This window comes from Hydra viridissima, unplaced genomic scaffold (genome assembly GCF_058129835.1).
Source record: "Hydra viridissima isolate aposymbiotic clone 2 unplaced genomic scaffold, HvirCarnegie_v1 scaffold_2, whole genome shotgun sequence".
Taxonomy (NCBI): Eukaryota; Metazoa; Cnidaria; class Hydrozoa; order Anthoathecata; family Hydridae; genus Hydra; species Hydra viridissima.
In genome coordinates this window covers 22,089,683-22,116,789 of record NW_028324301.1, presented here as the reverse complement: position 1 = coordinate 22,116,789, position 27,107 = coordinate 22,089,683, and the positions used below count along the sequence as shown (strand labels likewise).

At 28.0% G+C, this 27,107-nt stretch overlaps 2 protein-coding genes and 1 long non-coding RNA gene across 9 annotated transcripts; 1 reads left to right on the top strand and 2 right to left on the bottom strand.

Moving 5' to 3' along the window:
* Positions 1–31: 31 nt before the first annotated feature.
* LOC145196614 (sorting nexin-25-like) lies at positions 32–12,744 on the top strand. Of its 6 annotated transcripts, none has more exons than XM_090077169.1 (22): positions 33–1,038; positions 1,219–1,605; positions 3,430–3,584; positions 5,225–5,433; positions 5,680–5,704; positions 5,815–5,894; positions 6,009–6,056; positions 6,490–6,568; positions 6,728–6,780; positions 6,923–7,072; positions 7,183–7,296; positions 8,794–8,891; positions 9,256–9,306; positions 9,559–9,619; positions 9,786–9,805; positions 10,023–10,096; positions 10,181–10,247; positions 10,371–10,497; positions 10,711–10,765; positions 11,556–11,608; positions 12,191–12,238; positions 12,357–12,744. In XM_090077169.1, exons 1-22 carry the CDS (start codon positions 83–85, stop codon positions 12,450–12,452), a joined length of 3,006 nt encoding a protein of 1,001 aa, XP_089933295.1. In that variant the 5' UTR covers positions 33–82; the 3' UTR covers positions 12,453–12,744. The 6 variants fall into 6 exon arrangements, with proteins under 6 accessions (XP_089933298.1, XP_089933295.1, XP_089933296.1 ...); XM_090077173.1 differs by having other exon boundaries at positions 76–1,038; positions 3,430–3,601; XM_090077171.1 differs by lacking the exons at positions 33–1,038; positions 1,219–1,605 and adding an exon at positions 2,077–2,575.
* Positions 12,745–13,110: 366 nt separating this feature from the next.
* LOC149892463 (uncharacterized) lies at positions 13,111–15,239 on the bottom strand. Of its 2 annotated transcripts, XR_016449961.1 has the most exons (3): positions 15,050–15,239; positions 13,451–14,083; positions 13,111–13,330 (listed from the first exon to the last, which is right to left on the bottom strand). It is a non-coding gene; the product is annotated as an uncharacterized LOC149892463 (long non-coding RNA). The 2 variants fall into 2 exon arrangements; XR_016449960.1 differs by having other exon boundaries at positions 13,111–14,083.
* Positions 15,240–19,333: 4,094 nt separating this feature from the next.
* Positions 19,334–24,539, bottom strand: LOC145182977 (bcl-2-like protein 1). The gene is made up of 2 exons (XM_080058273.2): positions 23,795–24,539; positions 19,334–19,958 (listed from the first exon to the last, which is right to left on the bottom strand). Exons 1-2 carry the CDS (start codon positions 24,242–24,244, stop codon positions 19,830–19,832), a joined length of 579 nt encoding a protein of 192 aa, XP_079914399.2. The 5' UTR covers positions 24,245–24,539; the 3' UTR covers positions 19,334–19,829.
* Positions 24,540–27,107: the final 2,568 nt, after the last annotated feature.

Genomic DNA, 27,107 nt, shown 5'->3' with positions numbered 1-27,107 from the left:
ATACATACATACATACATACATACATACATACATACATACATGCACACACATGTTTTATGATTTTTCTTTTTTTAAAGATAAATGGCTAATTTCAAGATAATTAGCTCTTTTAGAAAAATGAAATGGGTTGAAATCTGCTCTGCATTAAAAAATATGAAAAAATCTAATGTGTGTTCAGTTTCTTGTGTTGGATTTGCTGTTATTCTTTACTTATTTGGTTGGCTTCAGATTTTCATTTCCTGGTTGATGGTTATTTTAATTATGGTATTCAGTCTGATATCAGGATTAGCTTTAGTATTATGTCGAGGAAAACACCGTGAACCTCCTGCTCCAAGTCCTTTGCAAGAAGAACAAAAAGTATCTGAATTCCTTAATCGAATGGCAAGAAATTATAATAAACATTACTATAAGCATCATGTTGTTATATCAAAGGATTTAGATGCCACAATTCAGCAAGTTATTGATTTAGTGATTCATGACTTTTGTTTGTCATGGTTTAGAGGTGTCGGGAAAGATGAAACTGCATTTGTGGAGATTTTAAATAAGGAAATGTGGACAGTTATTGAGAATTTAATAAAACGACTTAATGAAGTTGACAACTTAAATTTTTTATGCAATGAACTTGTAATGGTTTTTCATAACCATTTTCGTGATTTAAGGTTATCAGATGCAAGGCAGTTTCCTGGCCAAACTAAACCTTTTCTTCTTCATCCTTGTTTAAAAGATCATGACTCTGAAGTGAGATATATGCGATTATGTGCAGACTGTCTCCTTGTAACATTATTACCAGAAAGTGACTCAAAATGCCTTCTTATGAGATATATAATTCGAGAAGTAATTGCAAGTTGTATTTTTCTTGTAACTGCAGAATCTGTGTGTGATCCTGATTACATAAACCAAACACTTGTAATTTACCTTGAGGATAGAGAAAAGAATACAGAAACAAGAAAACAGCAGTATGCCTATGCTGAGACATATGAAGAGTTTATAAAAATGATAAATACAACATCAGATATTGAAACACTGAAGCAAATAAGGTGATATTTTTCAAATTTTATATATGATAAGTTATCAACATTATGGTTAAATAAACAAAAATGATAACTATTTTCTATAATATAACAAATGTTTGCATTTCACGTGAAACTAACTCATTTTGAATCTATGGATGATAAGTTTTTTTACGAAAAAAAATTTATTTACTAACTTTTGTAAAGGTATCACACAATAGCAGAAATTATGCAGGCTACAGTAATCCATAACTCCAAAGATATAACTGAACATGATGGTGCCTCCAAAAATAATAAAAAAAGTAAAAAGGATGCCCTCCGAGATCGCAATCTTAAACGTTATATCAACCAGTGTCGTGTATCAAAACTACAATGTGAAAAACGTATTCGACACCTTGGTGGTCCAGATTATCGTGTTTATGGATTGGGACATGGCCAACCTTTTCAAGCAAATAAAGATCAGGATACTCCTAGGAAAAGTTATGGTGCAAAATCCAGTAAAGTTCTTGCATTTAATGATATAATGGATAATAGTTTGGCAAGAAGTTTTTTCATGCTTTATTTGCAGAGGAATGAAAAAGAAAACCTCCTTGGGTGAGTTGTTTTATTTTGTTTAAAAATATGTGTAATTAATTTTTAAAGATGAATATTTAATAAGTTTATAAAAACAATTTTTTGTAAACAACTATTTTTATAAAGAACATTTTGGGATGATAGTAATATGGCTGGCCAAAATTATAACATAGTAGAAAAATTAATTATTTGTTTAGAATATGAATGATTTAGCATTTTACATATTTAAAGAATATGAATGATTTAGCATTTTACATATTGAAATTTATTCTGTTGAATATTTTTGTTGCCCTAATGACCTTTTATTGATCCATAATAATGGGTGTTCCCTCAAAAAGGGAACTACAATAATACATTAAAAAACAAGTATTAGTATATTGTTTATTTTTAATCAAATTGAGTTTATTTTGATGGATTAAAGTACATTTAGTATTCTTAATTGATTTTTTTCTGATAATCTTGTAAAACAAACTGCATTCAATTCTCTTTTAGTCAAGCTTCGAAACTATCGTTCTACCTCTAGAGTGACTTATTTCACATTTTACTTGATTCTTCAAATTAACTTTTGCAGATTTTTGGCTTCCCGCTTTCCCTTCAGGCTAGACCTTTAAAATACCTCCAAAAGTCTTACATTGGATTTATCTCAGAACATTTGGCAGGGTTATCCTTTTTATGAACATAATACTTTCACTAGCAAACCAATGATGTTTTTGGCAAAATTAGCTGAAGCTAAGTCAAGCCAAAAGATATAACTGTCATCAGAATATTATTATGTATGAACAAAATCAAAATATTTTAAATGCAATCTTTTTTATATGTATTTTGGTTTACTGAATAACCAGATTGCTTAACTAATGGTTTAGTCATACCTTTGGAACTAATGGTAAACCATACCAATTTAGCTTTTCTTTTGTTCTTGATGTCTGGAGATGCATTCTTGGCGTCACTGGAGTAATAACCAACATTCCCAACAACTGTGGAGCTTGACAAAGTAAAAATAAGATTTGTCATCTGAAATATGATTTTTGTTGAAAAACTTTTTATACAAGCATTTGCATTTAGGGCAAGTAACAGCTCTTTGCTACTCAAACCATTTCACTGGTAATTCCCATTGATGGCATTTGATATTTGTTTTTTTTTTAACAATCTATGAATGTGTGTAGTCAAAATTTTTCATTTTTAGAGAGTTTTCCTCATGTAATGTTTTTGTAAAATTTGTTCATGTATGTTCATACCATTTTTGAGCTCATTTTTATAAATAAAATACGTTTATTTTTAAGACACTTTTTTTGTAATTACTTATTGTCAGTTCACATAAAAATAAACATATTTTTATTTAAACATTTGCACATTTGGCATTCATTTTGAGTTCCGTTTTTCAAGACATTACATTAACCCATCTCTTATTGTCAAATGAAATGTGTTAACTGCACAGTGTGTAAGTTAGGTCAAAAATTCCATCTAAAATGTAAATTCAGAGAAAAATGTAGAAAAAGGTCTGCTTGTTCAATGAAATTTAATGTTTTAAGTCTAACAGCAATAAATGTGGCATTACTTTAACTATGTCAAAGTTGGAGTTGATTTTACTGACTTTGACTCTGGCAGCTCCATTATTAATTCACAGCCCTGGTACAAACATCTTATATTTAAGGCATTATGTGCAAAGTTTTTAAAGAAACATTTAGGAACTTGACCAGATGTTTTGTTCTTTGATCTAATAGTATAATAGTAATTATATTTATCTTGTAACATATAAGAAATAAGAGAAATAAGATTTGATTTTGCTTTCTGTAAACTATATTTATAACTTGTTTTTAGGTTTTGAAATAGTCCTTTATTTTATAGAATTTGGATTGCAATTGAGAAACTTCGTCTTACACCATTATCTAAACAGCATCAAAGTGCTAATGAAATATTCCAAGAATATGTCACACCTTCTGCTGACAAAGCCATTAAATTTAACTCAAGGCTTGTTAGAGGAATGGAAGAATTCATTTATGGTAAAGTCTTTAAGACTGTGAGTATGAAAAAATAGAATTTATAAAAATCAATTTACTAATCTAATCAAACTTTTAATGTATTTAAATCTCAGTAATTGTTTTTCTGCTTTTCTTTATTTTGCTTATTTTCACTGTCATTTATCAGAAAAACTTGACAAAAACATTTATATTACTGATGGGTAAATCCATCTAAAACATTCAAAATATTTTGGATATGCAACCTGTACTCTCAGAGTTATTTTTTGCAGTTTGTAAGATTTACTTAAAATTTTACAAATCCCAAAATTTGACGAAGTATTGTTAGATTTTTTCTTATTAGTTTGGATCTAAAAAAATATCAAAAACCTTAAAAAAAAGGCTTACAAATACTTTTAAAAACTGATAAAAATTATTTTTAAAAAATATTTTCTAAGAAAGTCCATTTATAAAATAAGTTTGAGAAAAGCTTTCTGTTTATTTAGCGGGTTTTTTTTCAGCAAGCTTGCTTTTGGTACTCATGGTAAATTAAATGTACAGTTTAAAAAATAATTTACAAATTGTGCCAGAAAAAAGTAAAAATAGTAGGACCCACTACCTTTGCTCTTAGGCATCATTTAACAAAAATGCATCCTAGCTTCAGACTTTATTAACTGAAGAATAAAGATAAGTGCAACAATTGAAATTGCTGAAGGGGTATGCTGAGGAGGAGAGGGAATATGAGAAGAAGTATTTGGTAATATTCTTTTAGTGTCACTAAGAGAAAGTTAGAATTCCAGAATATCCACAAATTATTCCAAATAAAAAAGAATTTGAGTAGGGTCAATTTACACTTCTTTGCAAGAACATCTTAGGAAGGTATACTGTAAAAAAACCTTTGAAAAAAAAAGCATTTTGATTGATATCAATTGAGTGATAAATGTGCCTAAAAATATTTGCTGCCATGGCAATGCAGCTAGTAGGAATGCAGCAACAAGATCTTCAAATGAATTGAATCATTTTTTAGCATGGGCCTTATCTTGATTAGTAGTATTCATAAAGTTGATTTAAGAAGGACTCATCAAAGATCCCTTTTATACTAAGCTTTAGTTTGGGCATGTGAGGAACAAGTTGTGTAAGATATTACTCATCAAAATTGTAAGTAGACTGAATTAAGCAATTCATAAAAATTCTCAAAAAACAAACTGGGGTATGAGAAAACTTTTTTAATAAAGTATATAAAAATCTATATTTTAATTGGAGAAACCATTAAAGGCTCAATTCACAAAAATAAGAAAAATTGGAAACTTAAAGTTTTTCAAAGACTAAGAAATTTAAAGATCAATGAACTAATTAGATATTCTATTTATAAAAAATGTGTATATAATATTACATGCCAGGCTATTTGTATTTTTAAACTAATTTTTGCTAATTTTTTATAAATAACTTTCCATAAGTCTAATTTCTGAAACATAAATCAATAAAAAAGAGATTCTGATATTATTAAGTTATTAAATTTTGAAAATTAATCTTACTTAATAGAGATAGATATAGTAAGAATATTTAATGGATACTTTTTATTTATTAATTTCTTGTTTAGAGTTTTTAAGCACTTGATGGTAATCCACACAGGTTGACATTACTTTATTTGGTTCATACTGTAAATGAAATGTTTTTATTTTCAGGAAATGGAGACCCAGAGGTTTTTTATGAAGCTCAAAAAGAAGTCTACTCTTTAATGGAAGAAAGTATATACCCTGAGTTTGTTCTCAGTCATGATTATACACAGTTTGTGTGCCAGTTAGAATCTGCTATGGATGATATGCGTGCACAGCTAGGAGAGGATCTTGAAATGCAGTTAGATTGGAGTGATGGATTAAACTTCAAAGAAAGAGTAAATTAATTTTATCGTAACCTAAAGATTTTTATTACTAGTTTAGTAAGTTTCTATAAAGTTTTGTTTTGCATATTTTTAAAGCCTTTTTTATCCTTTATAGGTAATTTTTACTTGCTGAATTGTTCTCATATTGAAATATTTACATTTATATTTTATTTGTAAAAAAGTTTGCATGCTATGGCTGTTTGACAAAGTATGCATTTTTTGGTTTTGAATTTTTTTTTTATGGTTGTTTTTCTTTAGAGAAATGCTGAAGCTTTAAGAGCAGGTTAAATTTTATCTAGCTTTATCTTACAGTGTGATTTCTTCAAGAATATATAAGAATTTTTATGTATAAGCATTTTTGATTTAAATTAAAGTTTTTCATTTTTAAATCAGCTATGCCGAGCAACATTGAGGAGCGAAATGATTTTGCTGTTAGAGCTTTGAAAACACTTGATCAAAAAATTAATGCAAAGGTTTTAAAATTTTAAAGTTTAAATTTCATAATGTAAATATTGCTATTGTTAAAAATTACAATAGCAGTATTTACATTAGGAAATTTAAACTTTAAAATGTTTTGTGTAATATAGACTCAAGCACTGGAGTTACTGCAACGAGCTTTACCTGTAGATGAACAGGTACTGTATTTTATTTTTGCGTTTTTCAAATGCACCAACAAAAAACAGTTTTCATTACATAAACTACCTAACAGAGAACAAATGAAAGAATAATAGAAAACACTAAGTAATATTACAAATTGCCCTAACATCACTAAGAACTTGGGGACACCAGTTAATTTTATTGATGTTAAGATAATCATTAGTGACTGTAATGTTTGATGTTGGTAATTATAATGAAAGATATTTTGTTAACAGCAATCATAGGTGTATAGTAATAACAATCTTAATGTTGATTTTGATTTTGTAAAAAAGTAATATGGAATTTTGAAAATATTATTAACAAAGTTTGGTGTTTGTAATGATGAGTAATATTTATTAAAAAGTGAATGTTAATGATGATTTAGTAATGTTGGTATTAATTCATTTTTTTATACAAATTTTTCTTTTTCAGGAATTAAAAAAACTCATATCTGAAATTGATGATTTAAACACTGACCGCAGACACTTAGAGTTTCACATTGAAAGAACAGGTAAAATGAGTATTTATATTGCATATGTAAAATAATTGTGTCCATTTTTTTTTTTTTTTTTTTTTTTTTTTTTTTTTTTCTCTTCTAGTTTTTTTTTTCTGTTAATTGGACCAAGAAAGTTTATAATTGATGAATAAAAATTTAAAAATTATTTAACAGATCTTTGGTGTGAAATGTTGGGTCATTGGAAAGCGAGTATTGTCAGCGTGCAGGTTACCACATAAAAAATAATACCTTTTGAAATATTGTTTGAAATATTTTATCATATAAATATGGTAAATGCAATTTCTGAAGCAGTTGAATTTTGACACAAAATTGATCTTTTTGCACATATTTTTAATCTTTTGTTTTAAGAATAAAACAGATGAAGAAAACATTCCAATATTTGTCATTTGTGTATCTTGTGATGAAAATGAAGAAAGCGATCCAAAAAGTATTGCAACAGGATGGGTAGTATGCAGAACGTTAAATGATTTTAAAAATCTACATGATAAGCTTAGAGAAGTATGAAATAAAGTATATTTTTTATCATATTTTATATAACAAAATATTGAAATGTGACAGTGTTAACAATTTAATAATTGTAAATGATGCATTTCTTTTGTGTTTATCAGTGTTGTAGCTGGATGAGCAAGGAGTTACCAGTGTCATCCAAAAAATGGTACCATAGAAAACTTGTTGCAGAAAATTTAGAGGCTCTGAAAGAATCATTGCAGGAGTATCTTGATGTTTGTTTTTTTTTTTTCTCCTTTTTTTTTTTTCTTAATTGTTGTTTATAAGTAAATAATGATTTTAGTTAATCCCCCTTTAATACATAAGTTAATAATGATTTTAGTTAATCCCCCTTTAATACATAAGTAAATAATGATTTTAGTTAATCCCCCTTTAATACATAAGATATTATTCTGTGAAAGCAGAAGTAAATATTGTTTGTAAAGAAAGACATTTTGTAAATCTTGAAAAATATTTTCCAATAAAAAAACTATTGAAAAAAATAAAGCAGTTTGCCTGAATCAACTCTTAGATGAATATATTTTTTTGATGTAAATTATATTTTTTTTGATGCAAGTAAAATGATTCTTTTGCTAAAATATCATTGGTGAAAAGCTATTAAAATAATTCTTTTGCTTGGCATGCAAAACTTTTTGGGCCACTTTAAAATCTTATAATATTTTGAGTAGATCTTCCTCCTCTTGATTTAATGGGATTTTTTTACTATACCATTTTGTTTTTTGCAACATATCTTAAGTTTTCATCTTTTTCATCATCAGTATCTATGTCTTCTTGTTCACTTTTGCTATTTTGTTCTCCTATCAGTCTATTACTGTCTTCATTCAGATCAATTTCATTGAAGTTGCATCTGTTTTCTTTTCTATGTAAAGATATTTGTAATAATTTTTCACCAATGAATTCCATAATCTCCAAAATAGATTCAAACAATGCAGGAAGGAAAAAATCATTAGAAACACTTTAAAATCATAAAAAAAACCCTCTTAATTGACATTTATTATTACTTTCTTGGAAGAGAAAGGGTCCATTAGGCACAAGTAATTAAGGTTTAAACTTTTTATAAAATATGTCAAAAGTAATAATGTTTCTAATTTACTTTATGAATGTATTGCTACTCATCTACATATTATTCTAGTAAATAAATTTAGATTTACTACCTTTCTTTCTGCAAGAATCATAGAAATTCGAGAAGTATATTACATAATTTTAGATCAGTTGATCTCATAAGTCTCCTGTACCTGTGGTGCAGTTGTTAAAATAAAGATTTTGTTTCCTCCAGAATCTTGAGAGGCTTTTAGTAAAAAAACCATTGATGCATGATTCTTGATGTCTAACTTTTTTTTTTTTTTTTTGTTAAAAACATACTTTCATAAACTCACCACTCACCACCCAACATGTACCATTTGTACCACCATTTACCTTTACTAAGATTTTTATTGCAAAGTTTTATCCAACAGATACAATATACAAGCTCCTTATTGTGCAAATCACTGTAGGGTGAATTATTAGTAATTTTTATAAACATGTCATTTAGGAAGTAACCTTTTTTTCTCTGCCTAAATTAGATAATGCAGACTCTTTTAAAAAATGATGATTATTATTTTATTTATATATTTATATATTCTTTTTGTTTTATACTTTCTTTCTTTTTGTGCCACATTTTTATCCTAATTGAACTTTTAAATTCTTTAAAACCTTTAATTTTTAAACTTTAGATTATTCTTGCAGATGAGCGACTTTCTCAAAGTGACGAAATTTATGTCTTTCTTATACCTAGTCCAGATCACCTTCGTGTTCAGTCCACTAAGAGTCGGTAACAAATGTTTTTGTGTAATCATATTTTATGTTGTTTTAAATCTCTTGTCTAGAGTATTTTAAATTGTGTATTTTTTACTTTGTTGATTTTTTACTTCATTTTGGATTTTTTTTTTTTGGATTTTTCATTTTTGGATTTACATTTTGATTTTTATCTATTTACATTTTGATTTTTATATATTTTGTTTTAGACTTATTTGATTTTATTTTGTATGTTACTAACACAGTTTAGCTTTTTACTTTCAAAACGAGTAAAAATTGTAATAGAAATTATCATTGAGAGCTTTTAATTTATGATTAATTAAATGATCCATGATTCATTTTTTTAAATTTAAAATTGAAGTGGTTTTTATTTTTTTTAGTCCTCTGGCAGAGAAAAAGACTCCTTTTTCTTTAATAAAGACAATTAAAGGGTAAGTAAATAAATTCATGTGAAATTTTTTGAAATTTAATTTGTAATCTTGATAGTTAATTGACCATTGTAAAGTGTATTATAGCTGTCCAAATCTGCTTTTAGTTTAAAATGAATTTTTTTATGGCTTTGCAAGTGCTAAATGCAGTGCTAAATTATTTAAAACTGTGCAACGATAAATTTAAATAAAAAATAAAACTATCTTTGCATAAATTTGTTTAAAAATACAATTGAGCTACTTTTTTTTATTTAGATCTATTCAAAACATATCATTTCCTGATGTCTTGACCGATGCTGTAGATGGTAGCGAAATGGTTTGTTCTTTTTTTTTTAAGCAGTTTTTTTAATATTTTTTTTTTAAACTTTTCTATCAAGTAAATCAAGTAAAATTGTAGATTAAATTTTTCTCAGAAAAAAGTTATTTTATAAAATATTCTAAATGTAAATTACCTAAAAATTTTCTTTGGTCTTTAATTTCAGGAAACTGGAGTGGAAGAAAAGTTTGTAAATTTATTTGAACTATTTCATTTACTTAACCCACATGTGTTGTTGAAAGTATATAAAAAAATAGTTTTAACAATCACTTATATTATTATTATTACTTATATTAATTACTAACAAGATGGAGCAAGAAATTAACTCATTAATGCTGTTGATGATTGGTTTAAGATATTATCTTTCTTCCTGATATTTATTGAATTTTATTTTTAATCTCAGTAATGTAGATAGAAAAGATTCCATTGCTGAACCCATGTACGCACTTATTGGAGAACTGTTTGAACTCAAAGGAGGTGAAAATATGTAGCAATATGTTTTGTAATTTTACAAACAGTATAAGCACATAGTTCTCTTTATAATAAGTTTGATAAATTCAGTTTTTAAGGTACTTCGAAAAACATTGATATCATTTGTGCAAGTAACTTTTGGAGGGACTATAAATAGGTAATTTTTTCTTCTTTGCTTCTGCTTAAGGTAATCCTCATTTTAAGTACTGCTCACCTGATCTGTTATTTTGTAACAGTTTTTTTTTTTTTTTTGCAACTGGTTAGTTTTTACTTTTTACAGGCACCTCCGTGAATTTGTTGGTTGGCTCTTATCCGAGCCAATGCTGATATATTACATTGACAACTTTAAACAGTCTATGTGGCCTAAAGGGAAACTAGCCCCGTACCCACCGCCAAGAACAGACCTCGTATGTCAATTAAGATGCATCTTTTTTTTTCTTTTTTTTTTTAGTTACTATTCTATATTTTTATCTTTTCATTTTCAATTAAATTTACAAAATAAAACGAGTTGGTGATGTCAAGAGGGTAAAAGAACTTTGCAGTTTAAAAAGATGTTACGGTGTGTATTGTATAAAAAATTTCAGTGCTTTTATTGTATTAATAATAATTTATAAAATTAGGAAAAATTACGGACACGAGAACAAGCTAAAGAAAAAGTAATGAAAAGTATCCCAGGTACCATGAACTTTTGTTATTCTTTATTTTTTGTTTGCTTTTAATTTCCATTAATTTTGTATCTGCTTGATTACTTTGACATCTTCTTTGCATCATGCTTGTTGAATTTTTCGGGTAGGAGGGGAGAGGGAGTAAAAAATCACTGTTGCCATAGAAGAATGTTTAGAGAAGAAACCGGCAAAAGCAACATGCATTTGCAAAAGCTCAAATAACTTTTTTATAAATGATTTTAAAAAAAAGAAAAGTATATGAAGTTAATTTTAAATATATCAATTATCACTGATGGATAGGATTCTCAGATTTCATGATTTTGGGTAAGAGAGCGTGATACAAATTTCTAAACACCAAATAAACTGTTAAAATGAGTTAAAATTTTGATTAAAACTTAACAACTTTTTATTTGCATCATAAAAATTTTATGTTTAATGTTTATGAAAATAGGTATGCGTTTTTAAAATCGTACCTTATCGTTTCGTTTAATCATACCGTGTCGTTTTAGAATCGTACCTTTCCTTATTTTAACTCTTGCGAACTTTTTGTCTTTAAATATTATCGAGTAATGAAATTCTCCTGATTAGATAGAATTATTTAGGATACGCATAGCGCTCTCGCAAACGTCTAGAGGGAATTAGAAATTGAGAGAAAATCTCCTTAAGATAATTGATATTCTCGCGAGACCTTATTAGGTTTTCGATATTAAATAATATTTTTATGTAAAGCTATAACGAGGAAAATTTGAAAGTTGCTTTGACAGTTTTATTGTTTAGTGTTTATTGTTTATTATTTGTAGACGTTCTTCAAAATCTTGTAGGAAAGAGAAACAGTAGATTGGGTTTTTTAAAGGTATTTTGCAATATTTGTTTAAAAAATGATAAAATTTTTGTGCTTTATTATTCAGATTGTACTTATCTATTAGTTTGGAATTAGTGTGTTATTCTCTTTCACATTAAAGTGCTTGCGCTTATCCTAACTAGATATATGATTGACTTTTATCCAGATTTGTTTAGAGTTCATTAACTAACCATGCATTTCGCTATGCGACTGTTATTTATATCAGTAATTTTTTAATTTTTTAATTTTGTAAAATGAGTTATATTCTGCAAAATGAGTTATATTCTGCAAAATGAGAAACAGCAACTTTGTTCAATAAGTTGACTAAAATTATTTCTTGGTTTTTTATTCCATTTTCTTTTCATGTTTCGGATTCCTTACTTATCACCATTAAAAAACTATTGTTGAAATCTTAAATTCTTAAAATTTATGAATTTATCTGATGCATCAAAAAAATTTGCGACTGTAAATTTTTGATCTAAAGAAACGTTTATATTATCTTTTTCTTTTAACTAACGGACAAAGAAAATAGTAAATTGACAGTTTAAATATGTGGAGTTTCGCTTTTTTTTTTTTTTTTTTTTTTTTTTTTAGCTTTTTGAAGCTTTTCAAGATTTCCGTTCAAACAAACATTTATACTACGTGAGTTTTTTTTAAACGAATTTTCAAATTTTTTCCTCATTCCTAACTAATTTTTTTTTTTAATTCATTTTCATTCACCTCTTTTCAGCAATGTTTAGTAGAGTTCGATTCGTTTTAGATGGTGTTAGAACTAATCATAGTTACCATATGTCCGGAAATAAAGAGCACCGAACTTTCTCAGAATATTCAACAGAAGTTTGGGAAAGAAAGTTGACAAGTTTGTCTCAGATGTCAATCCTTCTTATGCGCTGATGAATACATGTCTAATCCGTGTCGTGCGAGATTAGTTGTCACTCTGTATACTTTATCTGAATTTCGAACCTTTTATTGTTCGCGTTTTTACCAAAAAAAATCTTTGAGGGTGATTTTGCCCCTGAGCGAAATTATTACTAATATAAATTCTAAGTTTTAATAACGCTTTGACGTTTTTTGTTTGTTTTTTTTAAAAAAAAATATTTAACGTTGTAATGGAGCAGCACAGTTGAAATTAATCCATAAACTTCAAACTTGATTTTTTGCTAACTATGTCAAGAGTTTCGTCATGTTTAAGCTTTCAAACGGGTTAAACCTTTCGCTACGCTGGAATAGAATCTTGATATGTTTCGACTGATCCATTTCCCCTGGTGTGTTTTAAGTATGTACAATAGCTCTTTGCTTTACCGCGCTGCACTAAGTGCCGTAGCTCTAGTTCGGTAACCCGGACTTGTCTGACGCATTATCGACAACTGAAAAAATCGTTACTAGCGGAATAATCTAACAGAGTTTCATTATGCTTGTAAAAAAGTCAAAACAAATCGTTCGTAAATTCCGCTAATTTTACCGCATCGACTCGATATAAAATATTTTTCCAGATGAATTGTTTATAGTAAATCAATCAATATCAATATATTTCGTGTTAAGGATGTTACAAAAAACACAGGTCATTGCAAATAGTAACTCACTAATAAAACGCAATGACTTAAATAAGATAAAGAAAAGACAAGAGAAAAACAAACTCTGAAACCACTTGATTTGCTACAATTTTTATTGTGTGCTTATTAATAAAAACCGACATCGATAAAACTTGCTAAACGACAGCCACTCCTGTTGGAACTTTAAAAGAAAAACGTTAAAAACAAACGGCAAAACAACTTAATAATTATGAAAATTCTTAAACAAAATTACTGTAAAATCTTTAAAAAATAATTAAATTCTTCTTTGATGGTCTCATACCTTTGTAGATGATGAAGAATGCAGTTGTATCCGTAGGCATTTCACGGACTACTTTAGTTAAAAAGTCATCGACTGACAATTTGGTACCAAATTACAAATATTAGGTGGTGCATTCGTCAGAACAGGAGAATTTATTTGTAGAATATCTGGAGAACTACTCCAAAATGTTTCACGGGCTAACATTAGCTAATGTGAGGTCATTGGCATATGAATTTATAATTGTGAACAGAATAAAAATACCGCGACATGACATGACAAGAAATCGGCTGGAAAAGAATGACTTTTTGGTTTTCGAGTTTTCCATCAGCTGTAGTTTCTTCGCCAGACAATCTCTTTCACAATCTTGAAGCAGCCATATCATCGTTGAACATGTCTAGGGGATAAATTTACAATTTTGGACAGGTTTAACAACAGTTCAGAGGGCCCCCAAGTTTCTTGCTTCTAAAGGCTTGAAATGGATTGGACAAGTGGCGTCTAGAGAGAGGGGTGAGTTTGTGACATTGTGTGTCATGCCTATTTTAACTTTATCTTCAGTGTTTCACCTGAACATTTTTGAGGCTACCCTAAAGCTGGACCCTTAAAGGTCAAGAATGCTAAGACGGAAAAGGTAGTCGATGATTACAACTTCGTTCCCTGAAATAAAAGTTATTCAAACAAATGTTCAAAAACAGCAAATAAAGTATTATTTGACATTAGTGAGTGAGACCTAGACTTAACTATGAACAACACTAGTGATTTAGTTGACTTTATTTTTGACTTACCGGGCGTGACAAATACAGCTACTTGTGTGGATATGCAAGATGTTGATAATGTGGTGAAAGATGGTTGTGTTCTGTGTGAACATGGCGTGAAATTGTCTATTTTGTTTTATACTGCTATCATAAGAATGGAACTGGATATGGATGGAGATGTGGAAGTAGAGTTTTTAAGAAAAAGTGAGAAAGTGACAGATAAATCTTTGAGACTTCATGTTAAACACATTGAGTGTGTGCCTATAAAAGGCATAAAATGTTAAGTGACAAAGCTAGATAAGACATGTTTAGGAAATTTAGGACCAAGAATGGTTTTTTTTTTTCATAGAGAACTTAAATACATTAAATGTTAAGTATACGTTGTTTTGCTGAAATGTGAATTGTCTAACAAATATTAACATAAATGATAAAGTTTAACCTTTTAATTTTGTGTGTGTGTTTGCATGTTGCTTTACAAATGATATATTTTACATGCATAAATAGTAAGATAAAAAGTAAAGATTTTAAATTTGAAAATGCTCATAAAATGTGTTTTGAACAAGATGGTTATTTCTCCCCACACTATGACCATTTCTCCTCACCTACATATATTTACTTATCTTTTAAATTTAACAAAAACTGTTCTAGTTATATGAATATAAATTATATTGTTACGTGTACATATGGCCTAAGTGTACATATATACTTATCACAGAGAAAATGTCCATATATACTTATCACAGAGAAAAATTTCATATGCCCATATATACTTATCACAGAGAAAAATTTCATACTTGTGACTATTTATTGAAATAGTCACAAGTATGAAATTTTTACTGTTGTCAAATTTTTACTGTGGTTAACTTACTTTCTTTTACTGTGGTCAACTTAGTTGACCATTTCTCCTCGCTCTCCTCTACACCCCACTTTGTTTAAGCTGATTCTTACTCGTCTAGAAGGTCCTTTACAAAATTTATGAAATAATTTTAAAAATTCCTTTATTGAGTATAACAAATTCTAAAACAACTGATCTTTTTATATTAAAAATACATAAAACTGTCGACTTCCTCTTTTATAACATCAAGTTAACATTCCGCGTTTTTTTTTTTTTTTTTTTTATTAAGTGCCATATAAAAAGAAAAGTTTCAAAATAAGTTAAAAAAAGATTTAAAAAGATCTTTTTTTAAAAAAATAGTCATTTATTTTGTTATAAAATTCAAAATCAGAAGAATAGAATCACATTCTTTATAAGAATTGCATGTTTCAAAAGAATAATTTGCTTCAAAGATCATTTGTGTTTGATTACACTCGAAAGAATTTTGGTATTTGTAATAAATCAAAAGAATTTTTTTTAATTTTTATAATAAAAACGAGGCTGACAATGTAATGCTTTTGAAAATAAAATCAACCGTAAAGTTAGTTAGATGAGAAATATTAGCGATTTACTATAGATTTTCTCCACTTTCAACTTCAGATTAGAGTACTTTACTTTGATTTTAAGACCTTTACATACTTCATAATCCTTCATAATCAGCATAAAATTTTCTATTATAATCAATAAATAAAAATTTACTAGCGCCATTGATTTAAAATAACTTTCAATTTCTTAGATACATTTAAAATATTATTGCGTGCTTCTCATGCTTCTGCACATTAAAACCAATAAAACCTACCCCCCCCCCCCCCCTTTTTTTTTTTTTTTTTTTTTTTTGATAATACTTGTTCTCTGTTTTACTTTAACAAAAATCAGTAGTTTTTTTCTCATTTTCTTGTAAAATTAGTAGGTTTTTCTCATATTCTTGTAAATGTTTTGCATAAAGTAGCTTTTGATAACTTGATAAAATTGTATTTAGGAGCAATTTTAATGGCCTATCTTTGAATATAAAAAGGAATAAATTGTTAAAAAGCAAATTGGATGTAAATACAAAGTTTTTGATTAAAACTAAGTTAGGGTAAGCAAAAAAAAAAAGACACATTCACTCTGTTACTATACGCGTTGCTATGAACATTTTTTACTTATGCCAAAATAACAAAAATTAGGTACCAATCTATCGAGAAATATAATCTTTTTTTTTTTTTTTTTTTTGCACATTAGAAATCTGCATAAAACTTTGTTCTATATTTATTAGCAAAAAAAATCAAATTTTTAAAAAACTCTGACGATAATTGTCCCTTATGATTTGAGGTAACTAACAAGAAGTATAAATGATTCAAAGAAATTTTTTTGATGCTCTTCAACAAGTAGATTTTACTGTTAAATCAATTTTAAAAATTTCCCTTATTAAACCTTTTTTATAAAATCACATAATTGGCTTGAATTCTTTTCTTCATTTTCAACAATCGATAAACTTTTGCCATTTTAATGGCCAACCTGAGAACATTTTTAGTTGCCTGATACCATTTTTTGATCGTGTAATTATGACACCGTTTTTTTGATCGTGTAGTTATGACACCATTTTTTGATCGTGTAATTATGACACCATTTTTTGATCGTGTAGTTATGACACCATTTTTTGATCGTGTAATTATGACACCATTTTTTGATCGTGTAATTATGACACCGTTTTTTTGATCGTGTAGTTATGACACCATTTTTTGATCGTGTAATTATGACACCATTTTTTGATCGTGTAATTATGATAGTATTCTGCCTGTATTTATGTTAGTATTCTGACTTCAATTTGTCGTATCTTCAAGTAGTTTTCAATTTGTCGTAGTCTTCAAGTAATCTTCAAGTAGTTTTCAATTTGTCGTAGTCTTCAAGTAATCTTCAAGTAGTTTTCAATTGTCGTAGTCTTCAAGTTGTCTTCAATTTGTCGACATTATTATTTCTATTTCAATCCTTTTGTATTAAAATTTGGTTTTTTACTCGCTTACATTGTCTCCATTTTAGAATAAAATAAAAAAAGAAAGAAAAAACGATAGTTGCAAAGTTTTGCAATTTACAGTTAAAAAAAAATTTTTAACTGTAAAATTAAATTATCAGAAAAATTATTTTTGAAGCAATTAAAAGGAATTGTGTCTGAGAAAGAAATAAATCCAGCTATGCTTTAACGTTTCTGAAAGTTTGATTCACTCAGATCCTAGTGGTGCGTTTTGCCAAGCGCAAGTTATACACACTGTTAAATATTGGAGAAACGTATAATCGTTTACTTTAAGCTTTTTCTGTTGAAAACAATGAGTTGAACAAAAAGTGTTTAATAAAAATAAAATAAAAATAAAAAGTGTTTAATAAAAAGAAAATAAAAATAAAAAGTGTTTAATAAATGGGATGCGAAACAAAGAAGTTACTTTAAAAGTTAAAGTGGGTTTTTTTTTTTTTTTTTTTTTTTTTCAGTTTAATTTTTCAAATATGCCAGAATATTACTATAGAGTTTATGACTTATGAAAAATTCCAGTGTGGTGTTTTTGAAGTATCAGGCCTCGAAGTTGTGTTTTTAATCTCTTTCCTGTCATATGTAGTCTTTATAAATAAAACTTTTTTGAATTCCTTATCATAACCCTATGAGCGCGTCACTGGTAATTTAATAGTGATTCAACACTTATTCTTAATAGAGATTGAGTGCTTATTCACATCAGAAGACTTTTGATCACCTGTGATTGAGTGGGGACTTGTCACTAGTGGGTAAGTAGTGATAATCACCGTTGATTTAATACCAATTCACTTGTGATTTAGTTGCGGTTGCTAGTTGTAGTTGAGTACTTATTCACTGGTTATCTGAGTAAACCTTGCTCTAATGACATTTTCATCACCATTCTTTTTATTCATCTTCTTCAAAATATTTAAAATTTCCCATATCCTTAGATGGTAGTACGCAAGACACAAAAGAAGCGGAGTCGGTATCATTTTCAACACAAACCTCTTTCTTATTAGCATTAAATAACTTTTTAAAACTTCTATATTCTCTCATGCAATTTTTCATAAAGTTCTTGCTCTTGTTTTCTACCATATTTTACTCAAGTTTCGTGATATTGATTACACGAAACAATCAACACTAAATGTACATTGAATCATCTCTAACAAAATTTTATCTGTTTGAATTTTACGTATTCGCGACGATTGAGTGGTGATTGTGTGGCGATCACTAGTGATCGTCACTCAATCATCACTGAGCAGTACTAAATCACCAGTAATGCGCACATAAGGAAGAACTTTCTAGAAGCTAAGTTTCATAACTTTTAAAGCATTTATTTTATAATAACTTTATAATGAAATCAGATGACAAAAAGTCGGGTATTTAATGGAAACCAGTTCAAATTCGAGCCTCTCTTGAACTCTTTTATATCTTCTAAGCTGAAATTTTACATATCTACTTCTCATTACTAATTCGAATGTATCTTTTTAAAGGCGCTTACTTCAATTTGTAACTGTTCCAAAAAATTCAAGATAGTCGGAGCTGAACACAACAGTCAACGGTACATCTGACCAATAAAAGTAAACGCTACAGTTAATAATAATAATAATAAAAAAAAAAATTGAAGAATTAATTACATTGTTTTATCTGTGCATAGAGCGTTCAAAAATTTAACGGTTGTCTTGATTGTTCAACAATTTTAATTTCATCGCAGACAAAGCTTAAAATAAATAACTTCTTTTTCCTTTCGATAAACTAGACAAGTAATATTCCATACAGAGGTAATATCATAACAGTAATCGTGTTCAACACAGAGTAATGCACAAAACGGAAATTGGAAAAAGCCGTCATTTTGAAAAACAAAATTTTCCAATTAAACAAAATTTTTTTAGCCCGTTTAAGTAGAACAGGAAACTCCATATGAACGCGGAACGAAAATCATTTCACCAAATCGAGACAGCCCGCTCAAAAAGCCAGCCCTGCAAGCACACAACGTTGATCGACGTTAATCAACGTTATTTCAACGTTGTGTGCTTGCTAGGAGCTCACCTAGTATGAAGAACCACATACTATGTTTATGAAGGTGAACTTTTACTTATTTTACAAAATACCAGAGTTCGCAATTTAACTCACTGTTACTGGCAGACAAACTACAGACGCACACAAGATAATTACTTTGCCTATCATTGTTTATACTCGCAATTTTAACACACACACACACCCCTGAACGTATTTTAAAAATATATAGCTATTAAAAAACATTTCCCAAGAGTAAAGAAACAAATTTACTTCACAGATGAAGAAAGAAGTAAGAAACTGTAATTCATTAAATTTTTGAAAAGCGAATACAAAAATCATCGTTTAATTTGATGTCTCAAATGAATATTATGATTATTAACTTGGGATATCAGCTCCTAAAAATAAAAAACTTCCACAAACCTAAGAAACCAAAAAAAGACAACAAATCACAAGTAACTCTTGGGTGGCATTATTCGATCATGAAATATTTAAATAAACAAAGATTCACAAGATAAAAATTATCCAGAAGCTCAAAAATGGTATAATAACTATATAATCAAGATATTTAAAAGTTTCTAATTTGATATTGTCATTTAGAATAGACCGACGGAGACATCTTTAGAGTTTTTTTCTTGCCTATCGTTCAGAATGTTGATATCAAAACTCACAAATATTTGAAAAATCACCATAGCAACAATCAACAATGGAATAAAAATCTAACTTGAAGCGTTATTTAGTTACCTATATATAGAATTAGTGATAAGAATTAGAAAGCTATTTAAACGTTAACATGAGTAATGCGCCCACACCCAGACCCGCCAGAGCAGATACCAAGAAAGCGCTCTGATTTCCCTGTTCATCGTTGTCTTTTTTCGTCTTTTCAAAGAAATCTAAAAAGCCATCCTAAAGAAAAACTATAGTAATTAGATATTTAAGCAATGCAAGTTTTCACACATTTAAAAAGTCTGAAAACGGGGTATAAATCGTCCCCCACATGTTTACGTTTAAAAAATACGTCATTTCTAGTTAAACAAGTCTAATGAGAAAAGAACATTTCAACACATATTTGACATTTTTGCAAATAAAAAAATAAAACATTAAACACATAAAACCAAAAATAGCAAATTAGCGTCGACGTCTTACTAAGGTTGTTCCACCACAGATTTTTTTACGCATTATTAAATTTATTTAGGAACTATTTCTTCATTAACCTTTAATGATCTCCAGCAAATTAAAATTAAATACCCTGCATCAAACTCAAATAGACTAATGAAAGTTGTCCTATTAGTGACTAATAAACGGAGTAATGAGAGTCGTTATACTAATAAACATACAGCATTTTATCGTGACAGAAAAAAACACGTGATTAAAAGGATATATCCCGGTGTTATGGTATAGATGGTAATAGCGGAAGAAGCATGACGGTGTTGAACTAAATATGTTAAGTTCATACAAAATGTTTATCAAATGATGCTATTTCATCTTATTAGAGTTTTTTATTTCTTGCATTTCACTTAAAACAAATTACTTTTAAAATGAAAAGAATGCGAGTAAGCGATTTGGGATTGCATTATGACGCTAAGTAACTTTAATTTCAGTTTTTACAAGAAACATTTAAAGTGATTTCATAATTAACAAAATCAGGTAAAAATAAAGTTACTTAATGACGATTTTCTCACGAATAGTTTATATACAAGGAAACCACGAGCATTAATCCACAATTCAAGAGAATTTCTTTACATAATCTGAATTCTGACGCAACCAAAACGAGATTTATAATTAATTTCATAATAATAACGCTAAACAACACTGAAGGAGAGTTGAAACATTCCTAGAAGCTATAAGCGGATTTTGAAGAGGATCATAATTATCATCTTGATCACGATCATTGTTATTTATATGTAATGACCTAAACTTAAAAAAAGAAAGCGCAGCTAAAATTTTGCTTAATAAACAAATTGAATGTTAACAGCCATTGTTTTTGAATGATGTAAATTAAAAAAATGCTAATATGCAAAACATTTTAAACCTCTCCTCAATATTCACATTTAATGAGTCTAACCAAATTATCAATTCATCAGCTGTTAAAAAGCAAAAAAAACTAACTCCATTTTATTCCATAAACTTAAAATTGCTTTGGAAGTCTATGCTGACAACTTTTACAATTAATTTCACAAATATACAAATTTTCAAATGTTTCAAAATTAAACTTTAAAAACCAAAATGTGATTTCATAGTTAAGTAGGGAAAATTCAATAAGAGAATAAAGAGAAAAAGAGACTTCTCCAAGCAAAAAAAGTTACCAAAACACGTTTTGTTAAGAACACTGCATGTTTTGTAGGAAAAATATATTTCGCCTCCAAAGTATGTAATAAGATAGAGGAAAGAGTAACAGATTTATAAAGATGAATCAAAATCAGATTAGTTATATTAATTAGCTTACCAACCCTTTAATAGCAATTTAATTCAAAAAGAGATTTCCATTTTTAATTCAAAAACCAATTCCTAACAGAAGACTAGAACTGCCATCAACCTTCATTTAAAATATATCTTTTCCAGATATATTACAGTCAATATATTAAAATCTTTTATAGATTGATAGCATTCAGATAATAAAAAATAAATAGATTAATAATAAAAAAAAATTGTTTGCATATTGCTTTATTGGTAAGAGAAAGAGAACTTGGTTTAGTTGGTGTAGGTTGCTACTGGTAAAAAGAAAAAAAAAATTCTATTCTAATGAAAGAGATGTAGAAATGTTAAAGAATGTTATTCAAACAGTGAATTTACCAATAAATATATCATTAATATACCCAATAATATACCTATTAATATACTGCTTAATTTTAATAACTTTTATATAAGTATAAATAGTAACAGTAGAAACAATAGTAGTGAAAAGTGCTTTAAGAAAAGTAGCAAAAAAAAACCCTATAAAACAATGGAAAGATTTTTAGGAGATATTGGCTTCATTAAGTGAGGCATTTAGTTTTTTTTCTCTAAAAGTGCTTATAATACAGGTAACAGCTATGAGTTTACCAATCTTCCAGAGCTCAATTAAAATCAAACAAAACAAAAAAAAAAGGTGTATTCACCAAATTAAAAATTTCTCTGAAGATATTTATAATAACAATGATTATCCCAAAAATTTTCAATTATCCCATAAATGGTCAAATATAGTAATTTCTTATCTCAGACAATGTTCCTTATAAGTATATTTACTCAAGGCATCTATGTAATGCAATAGATATTTATGGTATACCATCAGTCTATCATTTAAAACTTGCAAATCTACATATGGCCTAAAAAAATATTTTTATTGTGTTTAAAAGTATAGGTAAAAGCCTGTATCTCTAGCAAATTACTTTAAAATTATCATCTCCAAAAGACTTTTAAATTCTATCCATATAAAAACAAAATTTGCCATTTTGAAAAAAAAAGTGAATTTGGATTTACAGTTTTACAAGATAGACTGACCATATATATCAATTTCTAGAACACATTCAGTACTTGACACACATACAATACTTAACGCACATACAATACTTGACATACATACAATACTTGACATACATACAAAATGACACAATAACTGACATACATACAAAATGACACACAATAACTGACACAAACAAATACATGACACACATGCTAAAACCTGGAGTTTGGTTTTTAATTGCACACCAATGCTCTGTTCTTAAGTTAAGTCTATACAGGGGTAGAGTTGACTATGGTTAGTACAGTGATGGTAATCAATAATACTAAAAATTTTTAGATAAATTCCATAGATTTAAAACTTCATTACACATAAAATATCAGTAATTATTCTCTATGTAAATTTACACAACAACTTATTTTAGAAATTTAACCATAGAGCTTTTACCCAACATACATTATTGGAATTTTATAGCTCACTGAATATGATGTAAAAAATGTAAAGAACTGATAAAATATTCACTATTTTTTATTTACTCAACTATTTCTTATTTTCATGTTTTCTAATACTGTAATTCTATAGAAACAAGAGCACAGCATAATTTATACAAGTTAAAAAATAAATGTGAAGTCACTATATTTAGCATTATATTCCAAATTCTGACCAATTTTTTATAATTTCTTTAATAAAAGATGTTTACAAAAAAATTACACTTAATTGAATTTTCTATAAAAAAAATTTCCCACATAAGGACAAGAATCAATACATCAAAGTTTATTTTTTAGCAACCATTTTTAGTAGACATCTTTTAACCTGTTTTAACTATTTTGAAGTATTTGCAAAGTAAATGAATCTTTGTAAATAAATTTTTGTTTTCACTTACATGTTTTCACCTTTGACATTTCAGTTCATAGATGCTTTATCACAAACATATCAGGACTTTTTAAACATCTATAACTTGAAGTAATGCCAGTTGCCCTTATTTTTTAGAGAAGCAACTGGCATTTACTAAATGTACCTGTTTCTGATGTATTTTTAAATTTTCTTCTCAAAATTTAAACTTAATAAACTTTTAACACATTCTTTCTATATTAAATATAAATTAACATTATTCAATTTTATTATGTATGTATGTATGTATGTATGTATGTATGTATGTATGTATGTATGTATGTATGTATGTATGTATGTATGTATGTATGTATGTATGTATGTATGTATGTATGTATGTATGTATGTATGTATGCATGTATGTATGTATGTATGAAAAAATAATAACTTGGCTTTTTAACTTATCACTTACCCATCCACCTTGTTGATTAATCCAATAATCTAAATTAATAGCCATGTATTTAGAAATCCAATTAACAACTCTGTCAACATAGTCCACTCCCATATCTACTCTTTGAGCACAGTGTACAGCAAAATTACCCCCAAAAGTTAAAAATGCTACTATTCTTCCCCAATTTTTCCCCGAAACAAATATTTCATCTGCAATTGACAAAAATGTGGTATGAGCAGTATTTGGTGTTACTTGTAATTGGTCACACATATTTCTGAAAAAGTCTGTATTGGCTGATTCAAGTTCATCTCCAACTCTTTGTAATGTTTTTGCTATTTCAATAACAGGTGGCTTTAATTCTTCTCTATCATAACCACGAATTTCTATTCCTTTTTGACGTAACTTTTGTCCAACATAACTTTTAATTATTCGTTTATAATTATCTTCTTGAGCATTAGGAGGTCCAGCCATTACTAAAATAATAGCAGCCTCCAGCTTCAGATTATTAAAAAATTATTTCCCAGGATTCTCAATTAAAAGACAAACATCCATTTTTTGAAAGACAGGCTGTACTACTAGCTACCAGTTTGGTATGATAGACACGTCCTCTTGTATTTGAAGGTAATCAAGCAAACGATTAATTTTGTATGATAGGTAGGTTGATTGTATTACCTATGTAGACAGAATTCTTATTTTTAAAGCAAATTTGTCTTACACAAAAAGTTCAAGATATATTCAATAAGTTAATTTCTAAAAAAAAAATACTAAATGAAGAATAAGTAAATAAATAAACCAAAATTTCTTCTTAAAAAAAAAAAGTATATAATTTCTTTTCAAAACTCAAAACCGATGGCAATCTTTTAGCTTTTACCAAATGTATTCAACAAAGTAAAACTTCCGTAATTTTCAAAGATGGAGGGTGTAAATAAAAATAATCAGGGAAAAACCATTAATGAAGAAGATCTTTTACATAATATAAAATTTTACTGGTCGTTAGGATTATTTATTTGTCCATACTCTAAGTAAGCGAATAAAATTTCTTTATTTCATGAAAGTCTTTTGTCAAAACAATGTTTTGAAAAAAAATCACAGTAACTGATATAAAATGAAACTTAGATAATTATATAAATAGATCAAGAGACCAAACCAAACAGCACCTGCATTGAAACTCAAGTAATTCGAGCAATTGTCGAACATCTTAAAATCCACATTTAAAAGTCACAATATTAAAAATAAATATCTGAACAGACTGAGCGTATACGGAGGGTTATCATTTAAATTCTTATTATGGAGTTTGTGATTGGCTGTGCTCTTTCGTTTCATCGACCTTTAATTTTTATATTGAAATATATTTTCTCAGCTATCAAAACTAACCTTAAAGCTTGTGTTAAAGTTTTTAAATGTAAAAATATTGCCGAAATTATTTCTTCATAAAAATGATCGTAGTATATTACTCGTATATTACTCGTATATTATTCGTATATTACTCGTACTGGAGCCTACAGGATGCCGAGATCGAAAAAAAAAAAAACAAACGCAAAATGAATTATTTAAAAAGACGGAAATTCTTCGAAGATTTCTGCTTCTTGTGAAATAATTTTAGACTGGAATGTTCGAATCAATAAGAGATAAAATACTTTTCCAAAATCCAGATTCAGATATTCTTACGCACTTTTGGTATTGGAAATACAGTTTTAATTGAAAAATCTTGCTTTTTCTATATAAACGAACGCTATAAATCAAATAAGTTTTCACAAGTTCATTTATCAAAGTTGCTCAGATTTTATGTACAGAAACAGTTTTAAAACAGTATTTTTTTTCTCTCCCTCTGAGTTATAAGAAAAGGGATTTTAATAGATATTGGATCCTTTTTTTTTAGGAGACTCGAAAAAGTATAACTCTTTAAAAGGGAAGAAGTTGAAAGAGTACAATTTAATTATGAAAGTAAATAATGGGATTGTGCTGAATACAAACCATATATTATTTCCTTTGATTTGGGCTGATCATCTTATTTCCAATGCGATACTGAAAAAACTATACTCTTGCCATAAACCAAAAATAAAAAATGGAATAAAAAAAAAAAAAACATGATTAGAAGATGTTTAAAATCTATAAAGTTGATTTTTTTCGAACCTCTTTAGTTTAAGTTAGTTCCCTTTGCTAACAAAAATGTCTTTGAAAATATTTTTTTTATTAGTTATCGTCAAATTTCTCTCTCATGTATATGACTCATAAATGTAGACTTAGTATCACGGGGGTTAGTATTTTACCTCAAAAAGTTTTGTTTTGAAATATTAAAGTTTTTCATTTAATTCAACGCGATGTTTCTGAGTGTATTTGACAAGCATTATACATTTTCACAAGAACACGCACTTTCAAACCGCCACACTACTAAATTGTTTCGTTAGCTATTACACTTTGCATTAATTGCGTTATTTCTTCGGTTATAAAGTAAAGAAAAAAACAATAATCGAACTGCACTAAATCGAAATGATTTGGTCTATTTTTACGGAGGTTATTTATTGAGAAATTTGATTTTCTTAACTTAGTAAAGGTAAAGATGTTGCTGGCGAAATTCTCAGATTCATTTTTCCACAGCCGAACCCCCTTGAAAAGATTCAAATGAATTTTTCCAGATGCGTTTTTCGTGGCCTAAAAAATTTATTGTTCTATTTTGCAAACCGTGGAAAAAAACATATTTTGATCTGGATGACTCATGCTTCAGATCATTTAAAATAGCCTCCAACTTTTATCGCTTGTTGTTGAATTAAATATCAGTAGTCAAAATTACTAGTAGTAAAGTTAAAAAAAAAAAAAAAAAAAAAAAGGTTAAGATTTTTCTCTTTCGAAGAAAAACTTCGATTACTCATTGTTCTTGCTGAGGAACCGAATTGCACTTAAACATGAGTTTATTATTAACTTCTTTAGAAATTTTAGACACTGAAAAAACATTTTATGTTAAGGGATTCGATTTTTTATGCAACAATTTGTAATGTGATTTACAAAGTTTTATAACGTTTTGAGAATTTGAAATACCATGTAGTATTTTCATGAAGAAAAACTCATGCAGCGACACTGAATCTATTTTACTACTTCTTTGTTGCAGCCTCCTTCACCCACAAAAATCCATTCAAATACTGTTGCAGCCTCGTTCAACCAAAATAATGCGTTTAAATATTGTGTAACTAAATGTATCCTTTTTACGAGGAAGAAAATTTAAGAAACAAATTTTGTGATAAGAACCAAGACTATGTTTTCATGGTCAACGTATTTGTTTCTTAAAATTAGATAAGATTGAATCCAAACAAACTCAACTTGTATAACTAAGTATAAA

Coding starts and splice junctions, on each gene's coding strand:
- LOC145196614 (XM_090077169.1), top strand. CDS start 83: ATGGCTAATTTCAAGATAATTAGCTCTTTTAGAAAAATGAAATGGGTT. Junction 1,606..3,429: donor GAAAAAGAAAACCTCCTTGG/GTGAGTTGTTTT, acceptor TTTATTTTATAG/AATTTGGATTGCAATTGAGA. Junction 10,097..10,180: donor ACTGTTTGAACTCAAAGGAG/GTGAAAATATGT, acceptor TGATAAATTCAG/TTTTTAAGGTACTTCGAAAA.
- LOC145182977 (XM_080058273.2), bottom strand. CDS start 24,244: ATGGCTGGACCTCCTAATGCTCAAGAAGATAATTATAAACGAATAATT. Junction 19,959..23,794: donor TTAATCAACAAGGTGGATGG/GTAAGTGATAAG, acceptor GTTTTTCTTTAG/GATGGCTTTTTAGATTTCTT.